The sequence below is a fragment of the Salmo salar genome, chromosome ssa10 (assembly GCF_905237065.1).
Source record: "Salmo salar chromosome ssa10, Ssal_v3.1, whole genome shotgun sequence".
Taxonomy (NCBI): domain Eukaryota; kingdom Metazoa; phylum Chordata; class Actinopteri; order Salmoniformes; family Salmonidae; genus Salmo; species Salmo salar.
Window position 1 is genome coordinate 24431234 of NC_059451.1, and position 16531 is coordinate 24447764.

The 16531-nt window shown below is 46.3% G+C and overlaps 2 protein-coding genes across 6 annotated transcripts in view; one reads left to right on the forward strand and one right to left on the reverse strand.

Moving 5' to 3' along the window:
* Positions 1 to 11915, forward strand: part of LOC106613838 (F-BAR domain only protein 1) — a 41179-nt gene extending 29264 nt beyond the window's left edge. The window contains exons 5-28 of the mRNA XM_045688608.1: positions 387 to 528; positions 670 to 822; positions 1054 to 1158; positions 1803 to 1901; positions 2100 to 2196; positions 2301 to 2418; positions 2534 to 2564; positions 3058 to 3118; positions 4118 to 4296; positions 4571 to 4595; positions 4730 to 4786; positions 5449 to 5500; positions 5719 to 5846; positions 6008 to 6368; positions 6503 to 7014; positions 7201 to 7307; positions 7562 to 7676; positions 7834 to 7948; positions 8055 to 8210; positions 8310 to 8442; positions 8606 to 8802; positions 9021 to 9085; positions 11206 to 11373; positions 11489 to 11915. Of these exons, the coding sequence (XP_045544564.1) occupies positions 387 to 528; positions 670 to 822; positions 1054 to 1158; positions 1803 to 1901; positions 2100 to 2196; positions 2301 to 2418; positions 2534 to 2564; positions 3058 to 3118; positions 4118 to 4296; positions 4571 to 4595; positions 4730 to 4786; positions 5449 to 5500; positions 5719 to 5846; positions 6008 to 6368; positions 6503 to 7014; positions 7201 to 7307; positions 7562 to 7676; positions 7834 to 7948; positions 8055 to 8210; positions 8310 to 8442; positions 8606 to 8802; positions 9021 to 9085; positions 11206 to 11373; positions 11489 to 11517 (3205 nt within the window). The 3' untranslated portion in view covers positions 11518 to 11915. The remainder of the gene's footprint in view (positions 1 to 386; positions 529 to 669; positions 823 to 1053; positions 1159 to 1802; positions 1902 to 2099; positions 2197 to 2300; positions 2419 to 2533; positions 2565 to 3057; positions 3119 to 4117; positions 4297 to 4570; positions 4596 to 4729; positions 4787 to 5448; positions 5501 to 5718; positions 5847 to 6007; positions 6369 to 6502; positions 7015 to 7200; positions 7308 to 7561; positions 7677 to 7833; positions 7949 to 8054; positions 8211 to 8309; positions 8443 to 8605; positions 8803 to 9020; positions 9086 to 11205; positions 11374 to 11488) is intronic.
* Positions 11916 to 12217: 302 nt separating this feature from the next.
* The window catches only part of LOC106613840 (DNA-binding protein RFX2), a 72121-nt gene continuing 67807 nt past the window's right edge, over positions 12218 to 16531 (reverse strand). For 4 of the 5 annotated variants that reach the window (XM_014216501.2, XM_045687543.1, XM_014216502.2 and 1 more), the window contains 3 exons: positions 14950 to 15103; positions 14711 to 14747; positions 12218 to 14597 (listed from right to left, as the gene is read on the reverse strand). In XM_014216501.2, the coding sequence (XP_014071976.1) occupies positions 14482 to 14597; positions 14711 to 14747; positions 14950 to 15103 (307 nt within the window). In that variant the 3' untranslated portion in view covers positions 12218 to 14481. The remainder of the gene's footprint in view (positions 14598 to 14710; positions 14748 to 14949; positions 15104 to 16531) is intronic. The other variant, XR_006756923.1, reaches the window with a different exon arrangement.

The window sequence follows — 16531 nt, forward strand, 5'->3', positions numbered from 1 at the left end:
CAGGGTATGGTAGTAGGTGCCAGGCGCACCGGTCTCTTGATACACATCAAAACAGATAACTGCAACACTGCTGGGTTGTTCACGCTCAACAGTTTCCTGTGTGTATCAAGAGTGGTCCACCACCCAAAGGACATCCAGCCTTCTGGACACAACAGTGGGAAGCATTAGAAGCAGCATGGGCCAGCATATGTGAAACGCTTTCGACACTTTGTAGAGTCCATGGCCCGGCTAATTGACGCTGTTCTAAGGGCTAAAGGGGGTGGAACTCAATATTAGGAAGGTGTTCCTAATGTTTTGTACACTGTTTATGTTATTATTAGATTAAAAAAACTAAGTTGTCGTTAGGACTTTATACCGTAGGTGACATACTGCTGTGTGGCCCTCAGGACGTTTGCCCCTATGTGGGACGTGTTCCGGGTGTCATCAGACAAGCTGGCTCTCTGCCACCTTGAGCTGATGCGCAAGATGAACGACCTCATCCGGGACATCAACAAATATGGTGACGAGCAGGTCAAAGTTCACCGCAAGGTAACATGAGGAAGCCCCTCTTCTTACCATATGTTTCCATGATGATGCAACCTCTGTCCTCCCATGAATCACTCACTATATTCTAATCTATAACAGCCAATCTACAATCATTTAAGAATGTGCATGGTGTGTTTCTCACAGACCAAGGAGGAACAGGTGGGGACCCTGGAGGCTGTTCAGGCAGTTCAGGTCCAGAATGGTCACCTCCAGAAGTCCAGGGAGGGATACCACTCCAAGTGTATTGAGCTGGACAGACTGAGGAAAGAGGGAGCCCCCCAGAAAGAACTGGAGAAGGTCTGTCCACTAGGTGTCATTCTGTATAACTACAGTAGAGCTGTCTTAACTGTTATGACCACAGGGTGCCTACTGTTTATAAATGAATGGTTGCTGGAAGTTTACTGACTACTAATGGTAGGGAGTCAAACAAGGTTACTATTATAATAGATCATTTGTTCTCACCAGGATAAATAAAGGTTCCAGTAATGACTGGATGAAGTCTATAATCATCCTCTCTCCTCTCACTAGGCGGAGCTGAAGTCTAAGAAAGCCGGCGAGTTGTTTGCTGTGTGTATAGAGAAGTATAACCGCGTGGGAGGAGACTTCGAGCAGAAGATGAGTGAATCAGCTCAGGTCAGTCAGTCCACTGGTCCTGGGGCAGGTTAGACAGACTCCCTGGAGGAACCAGACATGTTATATCACTGTGGCCCAATCCTGGGGTTCCCTTTAAGTTAACATAAACCCCTTTTATTCACAATGAACACATCTCCATGGCTACCTGCAGTTTCCAAGGAAACCCTTAACAAACCCGATGAGCGTTGCTATATTTGGGTATGAAATGATGACTGGAATCCTGGTGACCAATTACCTGTTAATAGCTACAATGGGAGATCTGTCCCTAATTATGTGTCGGGTAGAGAGAGCTCAGTGTGGCTTCATGAAGACTACAGCCCAGAACATGATGGGGGAAATGACCTGTTCTTTCAAGCCATTACTCTAGCCCACATGCTGTGTTGTGATTAGCACCTGGTTATTATCTGGGATGGGAACTATTATGGTTTGCGCCTGGTTCTGTTCTTTTAAAGTTGCCATGGCTGATAAGTGCCTTTGGATTTTGTGTCTTGGGGTTCTTTGGGTTTCAGTTCTTACTACTTGACGGCATTTTGTGGTGGTTTGTGGGTATTTTGAGTAGTGTTTTGGTGTGCTTTGAGGTAGTTTGCTGTAATTAGGACCCATCTTGGTGTCTGAACACTGTTGTGTTCCCATCCTGTGTACAGAAGTTCCAGGACATTGAGGAGGCCCACCTGAGGCAGATGAAACAGCTTATCAAGGGATACTCTCACTCCATAGAGGACACCCACGTCCAGGTGGGACAGGTAGGTCACCCAGACACTGACCCAGGAGGCCACAGTCTGGCTGGAGGGATTTAACTGCCCTCTCTGGGCGGTTGTCCTGCTATAGTCAAACTTCACATCCACAACACACACACTCCAAAGCCCTCTCTCTCAGGCATGCTTCTTCTCTCTTGAGCTGCTCTTGTCTGACTGTAAGAAGCCCCTCTCTCCTCTGTTCAGGTCCATGAGGAGTTCAAACAGAACGTGGAGAACATCGGCATAGATAACCTCATCCAGAGGTTTGCAGAGCAGAAGGGCACAGGGAAGGACAGACCAGGTACACCACACAAACACCATAAACGGATGGTTTGATCCCAGCGTGTGTACGCGTGAGCGTGTGTCCCATTTGTCCTCACTGTGGTATATCCCTATGTGTGGCAGCCCTGGTGGGGTTTGAGGAGTACATGACAGCTTCAGTACCTGAGGGGAGTAAGAAGAGTCGAGGAAAAGCCTTCAGGATTCCTGGACTGGGCAAGAGGGACAAAGAGCCAGACTCAACGTGAGCACACACGCACACACAGATGATCAATCCCAATTCCCCTCACTTTCTTTTGTCAGCTTCATCTGGGATATTATCTTGTCACTTACATTCACCTATGTGTTGCTTTTTGCAGGGATTCGGCTGTGACGGAGACACCAGTGAGTGTATGCTAATTCACACTTGTACACAGTGGCACGAAAACCATCAAGTGAATGTCAGTTCTTCCATTATCATTTGTACATCTGTGGTGGTTTAAACAGCACATCACGTTGCCCCCTGCCAACTTCCTGACAGACGGATGGACGTGTGTGTGTGTCACCGTGTGCATTTGTGCGTGTGTATGAGCAAGGGGGAGTAATCATATGTGTGACAATGACGTGTCTGGCAGTGTTGGGTTACCTTGCCTATTTTTATCCTTCTGAGAAGGGGCTTTTGAGGTTGGGTCGAGATCAGTGGGCTGCCAGGACTGTTTTAACAGACAAGTGTCATGGGGGGGGGGGGGGTCGTAGTCTTCACACACTGCCCCTGAAGTGATAACACTTCTGATGATAACATCAGTAGTCTGGGTTGAGGTTTGTTATTAAGCATATCAAACACTAGGATAAAGTCTTGATGTTTGTGTCTGACATGGCTGGGTATTCTCTGTTCTGCACACAGAACTCTCCCCTGGAGGTGGATGAGGAGGGGTTTGTCATCCGAGCCGACGTCAGTCAGAATGATATCCTTTCCAGGCAGTGACACTGACTATCAGATGATAGTCAATCTCTCTGCTATATTGTTGTAATATTTGCCTTTGACAGACCTCTTTATCTTCATATTGAAAACAAGGCTTCCTGCCACTGTGTAAGAGAGTGTTACATCTTCATAAAGCACTCTAGACGTCTCCTATTAGGTGAATAGAACATTAGCTAGTTCTCGCTGGTGGGTAGGAGCGTTGGGCCAGTAACCGAAAGGTTGCTGGATCGACTCCCCGAGCTGACAACATAAACATGTGTTGTTCTGCCCCTTAACTGCCCCAGTTAACCCACTGTTCCCGGCCCCCCCCTCATCCACCTGCATTCAGTTACTAGGTATCCCCGTTTCCCTAAGTGCTCTCTCTGTCCTTATTCCAACTCCAGTCCATTATGAGGCAGGGCCAATGGGGGCCATGATAGCAGGCTACCTCCCTCTGTTGTTGTCATTCTGTCACTCTCCTCAGCACAGTTGTTACACTCGTTAGGTATTTTATGTAACGGCAAATATACTGACAGGAGATCTGTCTCTCTCAGGCACTCACTCACAGCACATGCCTGCGAGCAAACCGACACTAACACACGTGCGTGCAGATCAGCATGTAATAACAGGAAGGAGATAAGGTCAGATGGAGCTGCAGAATGTTTCGGTTGGCTGTTTTATACGCTGTCACCTCTGGCGCGCTCTGTGTTTGTCAGCAGTCCTATACTCTCTAGTCTACATGGCCCCAGAGGGTATTAATAAAGCCATATAGCATTATCCTCAACAAAATGCCTGAGTGAAAACATTTTTGCCATAAAGCTCAAGCAAGCCTAAAGGAAGATTTTCCACTGCTTTCTAAACTCATAGATGAGGTATCTGTATAACACAGGACAATGGAAACCTTGACACTCCTGAAGTTGTCCCAGGCAGCATTAGGCCATCTTCCCTCCATTCAAGCCTCTATCTCAGGTCACTGCTCCTTAACCCAGCTCTCTGTCCGTACGCTGCTCCACGGAGGACAAGGAGAACGACTTCTACTCCAGCGACTCTGACTTTGACGACGAGGAGCCCAAGAAGTTCCACATTCAGATCCGTCCGGTGGGCAGCAGCAGCAACTCTGCTGCTACAGAGATGGAGCTGAAGGCCACCGTGGGGGCACTCACACTGCCCCCCAACAGAGGGGTACAATGGGAAAAGAGAAGGGGGAAGGAGGGAGTACAGGACCAAAGGGGAGGCATGGATGGGGTGAAATGTGTCACTCATTTTCATGTGGCGGTATCAGACGTCTGATGAAAAAGATAAGCTCAGAAATGCTTATCTGTGTATTATGCCATGTTGGTTTTTCCTGGTAATTATCTCTCCATGTTGTTGTAAAAACAGCAGGATAGAAGCATGCTTAATTGTTTAGATGCTTCCATACAGTGTAATTAACGACTCGGCTCTCCCTCTGTTCCAGGTGTCAGTGAAACGTTATCGTTCCAGTAAGTTCCATTAAACTCAGCTTCTGGTTAAAAAAAGTTGGATTTCTGTCTGTCTCTGTCTGTGTTGTACGCACACATTTGTGTGTATATGTGGGCGCGCGAGTGTGTTCTCTGAATCCTTGTCCTGTCCACAGGAAACAGCAGTACTACAGGCCGTTCAAAGGGGGAGGGAGAGGGCGCCCCCCACAGGGGTAAGTGGAGTTAGCACTCTCTCCACACCACTGGTTTTGCAGCATCAGTACTTTATCAGTTCACCACAATGTATTCTATCACTGTTGAAAGGTCATAAACATCCATTTCATATGGTATTCATGCACAAGGATACTATTACTACCAGTCTGAAGTGATGCTGTGAATGTGATTTACTGTATTGCTTCTGGCGAGGCTTAGCAGTGCGTATCCGTCTAGTAATAAATCCTAGAGGTGGCTGACCTTGGCTGAAAGACGCTGTCTATTTGTCCCACTTCGGTCTGTCTGGAACATGGTTTATTAGTGGGGGAATAGCAGACTGTGATGCTACAGTAGGAGGCTATTGGCGGAGGAGATGGAATAAAGCAGGGGAAATGAGCAGACATGATTAACGATGAGTGCCTTAATTAAAACAGTAGCATAAAGCACCGGGCTGATGCTGCTTAGAGAACTGGTCTAATGGCTGGTATGTATCAAAATGGAAGATAATGGGCATTCCCTTATGGCTCTGCCCTCCATAAGCACTCCAGTTAATCACATCTCCCTCTGATTGGGACTGATTGGGGAGCAGTCACGAATTAAACTTCACTAACTGTGTGTGTGTGTGTGTGTGTGTGTGTGTGTGTGTGTGTGTGTGTGTGTGTGTGTTTTTTACACTTTGCAGAGGGAGAGCAGGACGGCCTACGCAATTCCATCTCCAGTCCGGATCACAGCAGGTGAGTGAAAGTCAGTCTCTCCTCTCTGACGTGCATGGCTGTAGCTGTGAGCAGCAGGGAGATAGAGAGATGCTGTGGGAGAGGAAGCCAGCCCGAGATCTGATGATAGTGCTGCATCACTCTGTCAAATCCTGACATTATCTCTGGCTATGCTTTTATTGGCTCCTGGTGATGCATAATCTCCTTCTCTCATTCCTTCTCGCTCACCCACCCTCTAGGTTGAGTTCTACTGCGTCAGGCTCAGACAGTCTCTTTGGACCTCCTCTGGAGTCGGCCTTTAAGTCCAAAAGCTTTGCTGGTAGAGATCAGCTACCGAGAGCAGAGAGTGTCTTTGGTGCATCTGAATGTAAATATGGTTAATATGATAATATACTAATAATATGATATATTATTGATGAAAATTAGGGACAGAAGTTTTTCCCCATCACATAGTCAGTAAAACACCTGTTCCTATGTATGATACATACTGTTTTAGGTAGAATGATTGTCTGCCCTTGTTCTCTCCAGATGCTGCCTTCTCCACTGACTCCTCCTCTCCTGAGAATGTAGAGGACTCTGGGCTGGACTCACCTTCCCATCAGCCCCTGGGTCCCTCCCCTGAGACAGCTGGTTGGGCAGCGTGGCCATCGGCAGGTCAGAGTAAAGAACCAGCAGGACTGGGCAGGCCAGCAGACCCCTTCCTTACTGCCTTTAGAGACCCCTCCTCAGGACGCAGCCCCCACTCCCCCCCAGGACGACCCAGCCAGTATCTGGGCAGCTGCTCTACGGTCCCCCCACCCCCCTCCAGACATGGACCTCTCAGCCCTCCGTTTCCCGGTCTTCTCCCAGTCCCTGGTCCCTCCAGAGCTGGACCCGGCTCTGTGGAGCTGTAAACACATCCCTCCTGAAGACCCCTTCCTGGCTGCCTTTGAGAGGACCGTCGTCACCCAGGAGACCCTGCCCCCCCCTGACGCCTGGGCCCCCCCACTTCCGCGCCCCTCCAGAGACGGGAGGGGGATAGAGGTACGGAGCGACCCCTTTTCCAGTGACAGTAAAACCCTTCCCACCCCCTCATTTTGCAAGGACATGGACAGGAAACGGGACCGTAGCGTCCCGCCCCCCAGAATCACCTGACGACCCATTCGCCATCACTATGATTGGCAGCCCCACCCACCAGTCAGCCCTGGCTGCCGCGACAGGGGTCCTGACCCACAGTGTCAGCAGTAGTAGGCTGACCCCCAACGCCAAATCCCTCCCCTTATCCCAGCCGAAGAAGGAGCTGGTCCACTGGAACTCTGTCCACAACCCCTTCAGTGAGGGGACCTCGGCTGGGTCTCTGGCCCTGGGTGGAGTGGTCAATGAGGGAGGGAGGAAGCAACGCGAGTCATGCAGTGAAAGCGAGCCACGCAGGAGCGGCCTGCCTCTCACACTGAATTCTGGGCCACAGGAGGACCTGTGCTTCTCTACTGACAAAGACCAGAACTGTCTGGACCTGAATGCTCCACAGCAATCCTGCAACATGGGCTCACACAAAGGTACAAATGTTACACACTACGCTACTGGGCTCAAATGTCTATGCACTAGCTATATTTTGGGATTGTATTTTTTTATTTCCCCAAATATATTTCACACTATTCAAAACGCCACACAGTCTTTTAGACAACTTCCTCTTGTTTTACAGGTTGTAATATTGGTCATTTCCCTCTCTCCTTCCTCTCCAGGTTCAAAGCATAGCTTCAGGCAACACAGTGCAGAGCTGCTGGTGGCAGCCCCCCCCAGACCAGCCAGAGCCAAGAGGTCCTCAGGCAGACTGAGTGGCTGTGAGAGAGTGAGTGACTATAGCAGCTCAGGTCTGGTCTCACTCACAGACCTGTGGCTTCTCCAGCTATAAGTCTGACAAGCAAGGCTAGAACAGTAGTCCTGTTCATTCTTCCAAACATGAATGATGACTGTAGAAAAAAAAAGTTACAACTAAAATATGTTTCTGATTGAGCTGAGCAGAGAAAATGTTCTGTGAAGAGGGTATGTTCTGAACGATGACATTCTCCACACTGTAACCCTTATATATCCCTGTTGTCTCAGTCCAGGTCAGTGTGCTCATCTCCTCTGCCGGACCCCAGCCCGGACTTCACCTCATCCTCCTCCTCCAGCCCTAGTGAGTGGGGGGCCCAGACCCATGCCACCAGCCCTGCTAGAGGTGGGCAGCCCTCACCCCTCTCACACCTGCACAAAGACCACACACGCCTACACAGTCTAAACAACAATTTTCATACCAATATTTGAAAGATACCCAATAGCATAAAGCACTTATGAATAAGGACATTGCGTCTTAGACATGGCTATTTTCCCCACAGTGCATCTGTCTCGCGGGCCGAGCCCAATCTCCCTGAGCACCCAGGAGTCCTGGCCTGTGGCTGCAGCCATCACAGAATACATCAACGCTTACTTCAAAGGTGGACAGCATAACCGGTCAGTATACATAAGCCCTCTGTACACCAGATCCAATGTTATTACTTTTTATACACAGACCTGCTGAAGGCGAAGCGTATGCACATTTCTCTTCTCTCTTCTCCAGCTGTTTGGTGAAGATCACAGGAGATCTCACCATGTCTTTTCCTGCTGGAATAAGTTGTATCTTCACTGCTAACCCAAACGCCCCGGTCCTCAGCTTTCGATTGGTCAACATCTCCCGGGTTGACCACTTTCTGCCCAATCAGAAGCTGCTCTACAGGTAGATGAATATGGGATTGGTTGTGGGGTTATGATATATAGACATATTGCTGAAATGGTAGGATATGTCTCATTCTCCCGAGTGTGTTATTCTCCACAGTGACCCCTCTCAGAGTGACCCAGACACCAGGGACTTCTGGTTTAACATGCAGGCACTGAACCTTTACCTGCAGAGAGAGGCTGAGCTCAACCCCCTGGCCTCCTACTATAACGTGGCCCTACTCAAGTACCAGGTGACTGATGAAGTACAGTGGAACTCTCTGTCATCTGACCTTTCAAGTATTCTTCAAGATACACATTTTCTCCCGTCTTCCAAATGACAGCATTGTCCTAACATCAACAGCCTCTCCCAACTCTGTTCTTCTTTTCTCATTCCTTCCTTCCCTCCCTTCTCAGGTGTCGTCCCAGGACCCTGGTCGTGCTCCCCTCCTGTTGTCAGCAGAGTGCCAGCGGAGTGGCACAGTGACACGTGTGTCCCTGGACTATCACTGCTGCCCGGCCACCGCCCCCTCCACCCAGCTCACTGCTGTGCAGGTGTTGCTACCCCTCGACCACACCGCCACAGACCTGCAGTGCCATCCCCCCGCATCCTGGTGAGCAGGGGGAGGTGGGAATGGAAGGAAGGATGAATGGGTGGGGAGTGGGAGGAGATATGGAAGGGAGGCAGAGAGATGGCGGGTGAATAAATGGGGAGAACAGGAGAATGGGCGGATGGTAGGTCAAGGGAGAGGGTGTGGATACTTTAGACTGGGAGAGAGAGGGAGGATAGTGGACTGGGTGGGCCTCACTGACCCTTTGTCTGCCTTCACAGGAATACTAAGGAACGACGGCTACTGTGGAAGCTACCCAACCTCTCCCCCACCAACCAAAGCAAAGGTTACTGACCTGTCAACAGTACACCCACACATCGGTCATATTCTAGCTATAGAAATGATAGATAAGGAAATATAAATGCAGTATAATGTACATTTTTACAAGTCTAGTCTTTGACAACATAATTGCATTGAGTGCCACCCTTTTCTCTATTTTAATATGCAGCCTCTGAAGGTATCAATCTTAAATATCAAGATTAGCATATGAAAGCTTAGCCCGTGAGTGGGAGATGGGTAACACTGCTATTTATAGGCCTTACAAATAGAGGGAAGTTTGGGGAATATTAAAGCCTGGACATCATAGTTTATAGGCAGTGATCAGAATCTCGGAAAGGTTACAATAACTCCTTTACTGGTCATCTGATCCAAATACCTTTTTCTCCCTCCTTGGTACAGTGCCTTCAGAAAGTATTTATACCCCTTTATTTATTCCACTTTGCTGTGTTACAGCCTGAATTCAAAATGTATTACATACATTTTTTCCTCACCCATCAACACATAATACCTCATAATAAAAAAAGAATTAAAACATGTTTAGACATTTTAGCACGTTTACATAATGCTGCATTTAGACGAGGGACGCAAAAAACATCATGCCAGTTAGCATAGCGGGACAAGAAAGACCAACGGTATGCGCTGCTATGGTGATTTCAGCATAGAAACAACAGCTGGTGCAAATAAACATCCGGTAGAAAACAACACAATGGCCGACTGCAAAAGTTGAAATATTTTAACTGAGGTGGCAAGTCCTGTCTACCGTGGAAGCTGACGGCATCGGGTATGTCTGTATCAGCTTTGCACATCTGGATTTGGTGATTTTCTCCCATTCTTCCTTGCAGATTTTCTCAAGCTCTGCTAAATTAGATGGGGAGTGGCGGAACAGCAACCTTCACGTCTTTCCACATATTTTCAATGGGATTCAAGTCTGGGCTTTGGCTGGGCCACTCAAGGACTTTCACATTCTTGTTCTGAAGCCTTTCCAGCATTGCTTTGGCTGTATGCTTGGGTTCATTGTCCTGTTGGAAAGTAAATCTTCACCCCCAGTCTAAGGTCGTTTGCACTCTGAAGCAGGTTCTCATCAAGGATTTGCCTGTATTTGGCTCCATTCATTGTTCCCTCTTTCCTTACCAGTCTTCCAGTCCCTTCTGCTGAAAAGCATCCCCATGCTGCCACCACCATGCTTCAGGGTAGGGATGGTGTTAGATGGGTGATGAGCTGTGTCTGGTTTTCTCCAGACATGGTGCTTTGCATTCAGGCCAAAGTTCAATTTTTTTCTCACCAGACCACAGAATCATTTTCTTTATGCTCGAAGTCTTTCACATGCCTTTTTCTCAGGAGTGGCTTCCTTCTGGCCTCTCTCATAAAGCCCAGATTGGTGAAGTGCTGTAGAGACTGTTGTCCTTCTGGCAGGTTCTCCCATCTCAGCCAAGGAACTCTAGTTCTGTCTGAGTGGTCCTTGGTCAGGGAGGTGACCAAGAACCCAAGGTCCTTCTTGTCCGGTTGCTCAGTTTGGTCAGACGGCAGCTCAAGACAGAGTCTGGGTAGTTCCATATTTTTTCCATTTCCCCAATGATGAAAGTTTCCAAGACCACTCAACACTCTAGAAATTGTTATAATTGTCACAATTATATATCTACGGACAGCTCTGACAAACTGTCAACTTAGGACATTATATAGGCACGTGTATTTCTCAATCATGTCCAAACAATTGAATTGATCACAGGTGGACTCAAATCAAGTTATAGCAACATCAAGGATGATCAAAGGAAATTGGATGCACCTGAGCTCAATTTGGAGTGTCATAGCAAAGGGGTGCGAATACTTATGTAAATTAGGTATTGCATTTTCAATAAATTTGCTACCATTTCTAAAAACATGTTTTCACATTGTAGATGGGTGAGAAATATTGAATACATTTTTAATTCAGGCTATAACAAAACAAAATGTGAAATAAGTCAATGGGTATGAATACTTTCTGAAGGCACTCATTGCAGTGGCCAGTCTGGCCACCAATCTACCTGACGATAACAGATTGTACTGTCCGATTGCCACAAGTCAGTGTGATTAACTTGCTCCTGTTAGTGGAGGGGAACTGAAGAATGTGTCACTTGTTGGTTGTTCCAGGCTCTGGCACTCTGTGTGCTAGCTGGCAGTGCCTAGAGGTTCCTCGCGGCCCTCCCCCCAGCCTGGCAGTCCAGTTTGTGGGATCGGGTGCCTCCCTTTCGGGCATGGACGTGGAGCTGGTGGGCAACCGTTACCGCATGTCCCTGGTAAAGAAGAGATTTGCAACAGGTAGAGTAACATGTTACTAGGCCTGGCCAATAAGATACAGTATGTGGGGCCTGGAGTTTCACAAGGCAGTATGACATGAACATTTATGAACTTCACACATTTGTCTCCTTGGCAGGGAAGTACATGGCAGGCTGTACCTTGTGAGGAGTAGTAGGAATGCCCAGGTCACCGTTGGGAGTTCCTGGAGTACACATTGCACTTTTAGGCCTCTGGGCCATACCGACCTAGACGCCCAAGAGGGAGAGAAGACAGACCAGGATGGTTTTGACGTTGGGACCACACATCATGCTCACTCTTTTCCCCCCAAACTTGTCGTGTATGGTGTCCTGACCGCTAAGGACCAAACTCATTTTGGGACCTTGACTTTATTATTTTTGTATCTTTCAGCCCTGCGTCGTACACATAATCCTTCTCTCTTTGTACTGAATCCTGTTCTGTTTGCATTGTGTGCCTTTTATCAGCAGTTTGAAAACTGGATGTAAGAAGTTGGTTTTATTGAAGAGAAATTGTTTATGAATAAACATACTACTTGTCAAACAGAATTGCCATGGAATATTTTGGAAGAAAATGCGTGTCTAGACTGAGGGCTCTGTATCGCTAAAGGGTTACAGATTGTGATAGAAAGGTCATTTCCAATTGAGCCGACAGCTGCACCGTTTACCGTGAATGCAGCTAACGCGGAACATTGAAATTTAAAGGCAATCACACTAACGCTTAACTTCCACAATACTCATTTTATAGAGCACTTAATCATTGAGTAGTTAGTTAATTTGCCAGGACACAAATGCTTCTGAAGCTATTGTTTTTCCATTTGACATTTAAGAAATAAAAGCTTGGCCAAACAGATGGTTTAATACCAATTTATTACACATTGACCAGTACAAAATACAGTTGAACTATGCAGTTTGTTACAGACTTGTCTGCCCTCAGGCTAGGTAAAGTGTAGTCAAGAACAGGTTTAAAAATACATAAAAATAAGGGTTCAAAATACAGAAGAACCAGATCTAGTTCAATAAAAAAATTATCCTCAGCCAAGTCAAAACAGATTTACAAGGAACAAAGTACACATAGAAATGACTTTCCAACAAACTTAAAGGCAAAGTACTGTGACAGGCACGGGTTACAAAGAGCCTTCAATAACTCAAGCTCAGGATTCTTATAGCTACTACAAAGTCTGTGGGGGAACAGGGGAAACTCAACCAAAAGTGTTTAGAAAAACGCTCCATGTTGGTTGTAATTTCCAGTTGAGCAGACATATGCACCGTTTACCGTGAATGCAGAAACATCACACTATATTGCTGATCTTCAGAGCAACTGATTAAATCCAGCCCTAAATCAACTATATTTTTTCATAAATAGAAATGGAGATTCTCTCAATATGGGCAAGTGACTGCTGATTTATAGGGCATTTACACCCCAAATATCAACCTTGTTTGTGAAATATTGACCAGATGACAAATTATCAAAAGAAGACAAAACATCTGCCTCAGTCCCAGCCACTAAATAATCAAAGCAAGGAGGACATCCCCTTTAAAAACACAAACAGTACAGTATGGGGAGAGAAATGATTGGGGAAAGACCAAGCGATACCAAAGGCCATTGATGAACAGAATTTTTTTTTTTTACATATTAAGAAATAGTTATATTTTAAAGTTTGTTGGTTTTGCACAAATCAGCCCTCCTACAGTACAATTGTACAGCTATATAATAACATCTTAGAGCAACAGACACAAAAGCTGTTAGCATTTTCATATATCAAGCAATATGAATGAATAAACATGGAGTGGGAGATTCTGAATGAGTCCATTTGAGTAACGGTAAGGGGAGAGCCTGTCTGAACTGAACAGATGCAACTAGAGTTTCCTTTTAAGGGTTTTGGCTTCGGAGGTCCAACGCACTTTCACGTTTTGTTAAATACATACTATCTTACATCCCTTAAGAAATTTGTCTTGGCCCAGTTTGGGCAAGACATACAGCTCCACAAAATGGATGCCAGACACCTCCAGTTAACCCAGAAGGTAGATCATATATATGTACAATCTGGTGGTTTCCTGAACACATTCCACCACTCTCCTTTCAGTCTTTAAAACATATCTAAAATGTCTCAACATAAGAGGCAACTGGCTTGTCCTAGACACTGGGGCGTGACATCTAGAAACACCCTGAAGTTCTACAGTCATGGATCAATGAGACTTGCCTTGTGTGCATCCTGAAATTGAGTTTCTGCCAAATGGCATCAAAGAATCGTTATCATATGGATGAAAAGTGATATATATATATACACGGAGAAGGTTACTTGAGTAAGAAGGAGTTGGTAGAATTAACAGTAAGTGGCTCTCTTTTATAGTTGCCTCATAAGAACAGAACAGAGCATAGAAAAGGATGAGGTAACTAATCATCTCATATGGCCAGGGTGTTAAGAGGTCCCTGCCTTCCAATCAACTGAGACTAGGGGTCTACTGACATACCCAAGTGTGGCCGCGCTGGTGGGAGAGGGACAAGTCCTTTGCGTCAGTGGGTTGCATCAATGTGGGTTGAGCTGCCAGTAGCAACAGAGGCAACATGTATACTCCTACAGGTTTAAAGGTGCTTTAGAATGTCTGAGGTTCTGAAACAATACATTCATACTGCGGTAGAGGCACAGCTGAGGGAGGAGATAGACATCTGTAGTAGTGGCGGTTAAAGAGTTATCATCTAAGGCACTGGAATTACACAGCTAATAAAGGATAAGATACACACACCACTCATTCAAAGTTACATGTATCCAACATCGGTACTGCACAAAGTCATCCTGAATCACAGTTGCAAAACAGGAACAAGTGAACGGAGAGAAATTAGAACTGTATACCCCTGTCAAGCCAAACCAGCCCCCCTTGGTGAGCATACATTGTTTTCCCTGGGATAAAGATCCCCTCCCCTTTAACTACACTAACTAGGAGGTGTGATAGGGTAGGGGCTGAGCCTAGTACTCTTCTCTATATACACTGAACACACTGGATGTGTAGCGGGCTGGGCTAGCCAATCCCAGTGTGCTGACAGGACCAGAAGGGCCCAGGGTGGCAGCAGGGCTCCTGGAGTAGTGGGCTATGGCCCTCACATCATCCGGTCTCAGATTTCCTGCAGCGAGTGGTTGATTTCGATCCTCTCTCTTTTCACGGCCGGCTCGTTGGGCCCTCGGCCCTCATCACTGCCTATGTCACTCATGTCATCTGAGAAGGACGGGTCTAAGATGGGAAAAACAGCAGTTAACAAGAGCTAGGTAAAGTCTAGGTTAATACCACATTGAGACTGATAGGGAAAACGAGTCAACACTAGGAACCAGCAGAAGTAGACCCACCTTTGTCCATGAGCATCATCGAGTTAAGGTCACTGAACTGTGTTTCAGAAGAGAGGGAAAATGTGATTAGTAATGGACTAATACAGATTTACATGCTGTCAACAAACAGGCCATTTTACTCATAATCCAAAACATTGACCTGGTGTGCAATGAAATATGAATAATTATTTCAGTGAATTTTGCAGGAGTTCCACAGAATCGCTCAAGGTAACAGGTACATAAAAAGCTCTCCCACTCACCTCTCCCATGACAGCGATGGGCGTCTCTCCGGTTGCCTGGGCGACGCGGTGCTCCACCAGGTAGAACATGTACTCATCGTAGAGCAGTCTGATGAGGTGGAAGGAGCCGAAACTAGCAGCACTACGCAGGGTTAGGTCCCTGATTACCATGGAGCTGTGGGGAGGGAGTGGGGGAGAGAAAGAGGGTCATCAGAGAGATTCCATTAACACAGCCCCACTGAGCTTGAATGTGCCCCTGCCACACAAAGCTAACCACCACATTCATCAGCCTGCAAATACTACCACACCTTAGTGAAAAGCAGCTACATTTTACATTTATACTACATATATAGTTGCGAACAAAGATATATTGGCACACTTTCACTTTTCTTAAATAATTTGCCATTTCTAAAAGTTAAACCTTGTTATTGGGATTGTCAACATTGCAGAACCAATTTCATTTTTTGTAAACTTAAGTTGGCATGTACAAAATGATTGGCACGGAGCTAGTACTTGGTTTCACAGTCTTTGGCCAAGATGACTGTAGACAAACTCTCTGTGTATCTTTGAGCTTGCTGCTCCTGTCTACTGCCAATTTTGCCCACTTGTCAGCATTCAAAGAGAATAACACCCTCCCTACAATCAAACATTGGGAGGCTATATGCTGTGGGGTTGCTTTGCTGCCTCTGGTACTGACGGCCTTGAACGTGTGCAAGACATCATGAAATCAGCCAATTATCAAGGTGTTTTGGAGTGCAATGTTCAACCCTGTGTCTAAAAACTGTCTCTGTTGAAGGTTGTGAGTCTTCCAACAGTACAACAACCCTAAACACACCATGGAATGGTTCAAGAAGACTGGACTGTTCTGGAGTGGCCAGCTAAAGCCTTGTTCACACTGCAGGCCTTAATGATACCATCAATTTTGTTTTTAAATCCGTTTTGGACTACTGACTGTCCAAACGGTGAAGTTATAAGTGACCAAATCAGATGTGTGTGTTCAGACAGCAGTCATTTGCTGACAAGGCTACGCTAGTTGTCATAGTAACGATGGATGTGCAGTCGTGTAGGCTAGTGGTTCCTATCACTCAGAAGTTATGCAGCAAGCTAAGGTGACAACAATGCCTTCCATGGAAGTTTCCCCAGTTACTGTGAATGTTCAAAATCATAGGGTAAGAACAATTCTTGGCTAGGCGCAGCAGTCAACAAGCTAGCTAGGTAGCGGTTCAGCTTTCCAGCACATTCACTAATTTGTTTGTAAACAATTAACAGGCAAGTTAGCTACCACATGTTCTTGTCAAACTGTCAGAGTAGCAAGCAACAAGATATGCCGAATAAGTCTAAAAACCACTTGAGGGGGGGGCTTGAGTGGCGCAGAGGTCTAAGGCTTTACTAGAGACCCGGGTTCATTCCCGGGGTATGCCCAGAGCGCGGTCAGATTTTGGCCAGAAATCAGATTTGTATCCGATTTCCAATTTTATTGGTACATACACATATTTAGCAGATGTTATTGCGGGTGTAGCGAAACGCTTGTGTTCCTAGCTCTAACACCGCAGTAGTATCTAACAATTAACAACAATACACACAAATCTAAAAGTAAAAGAAT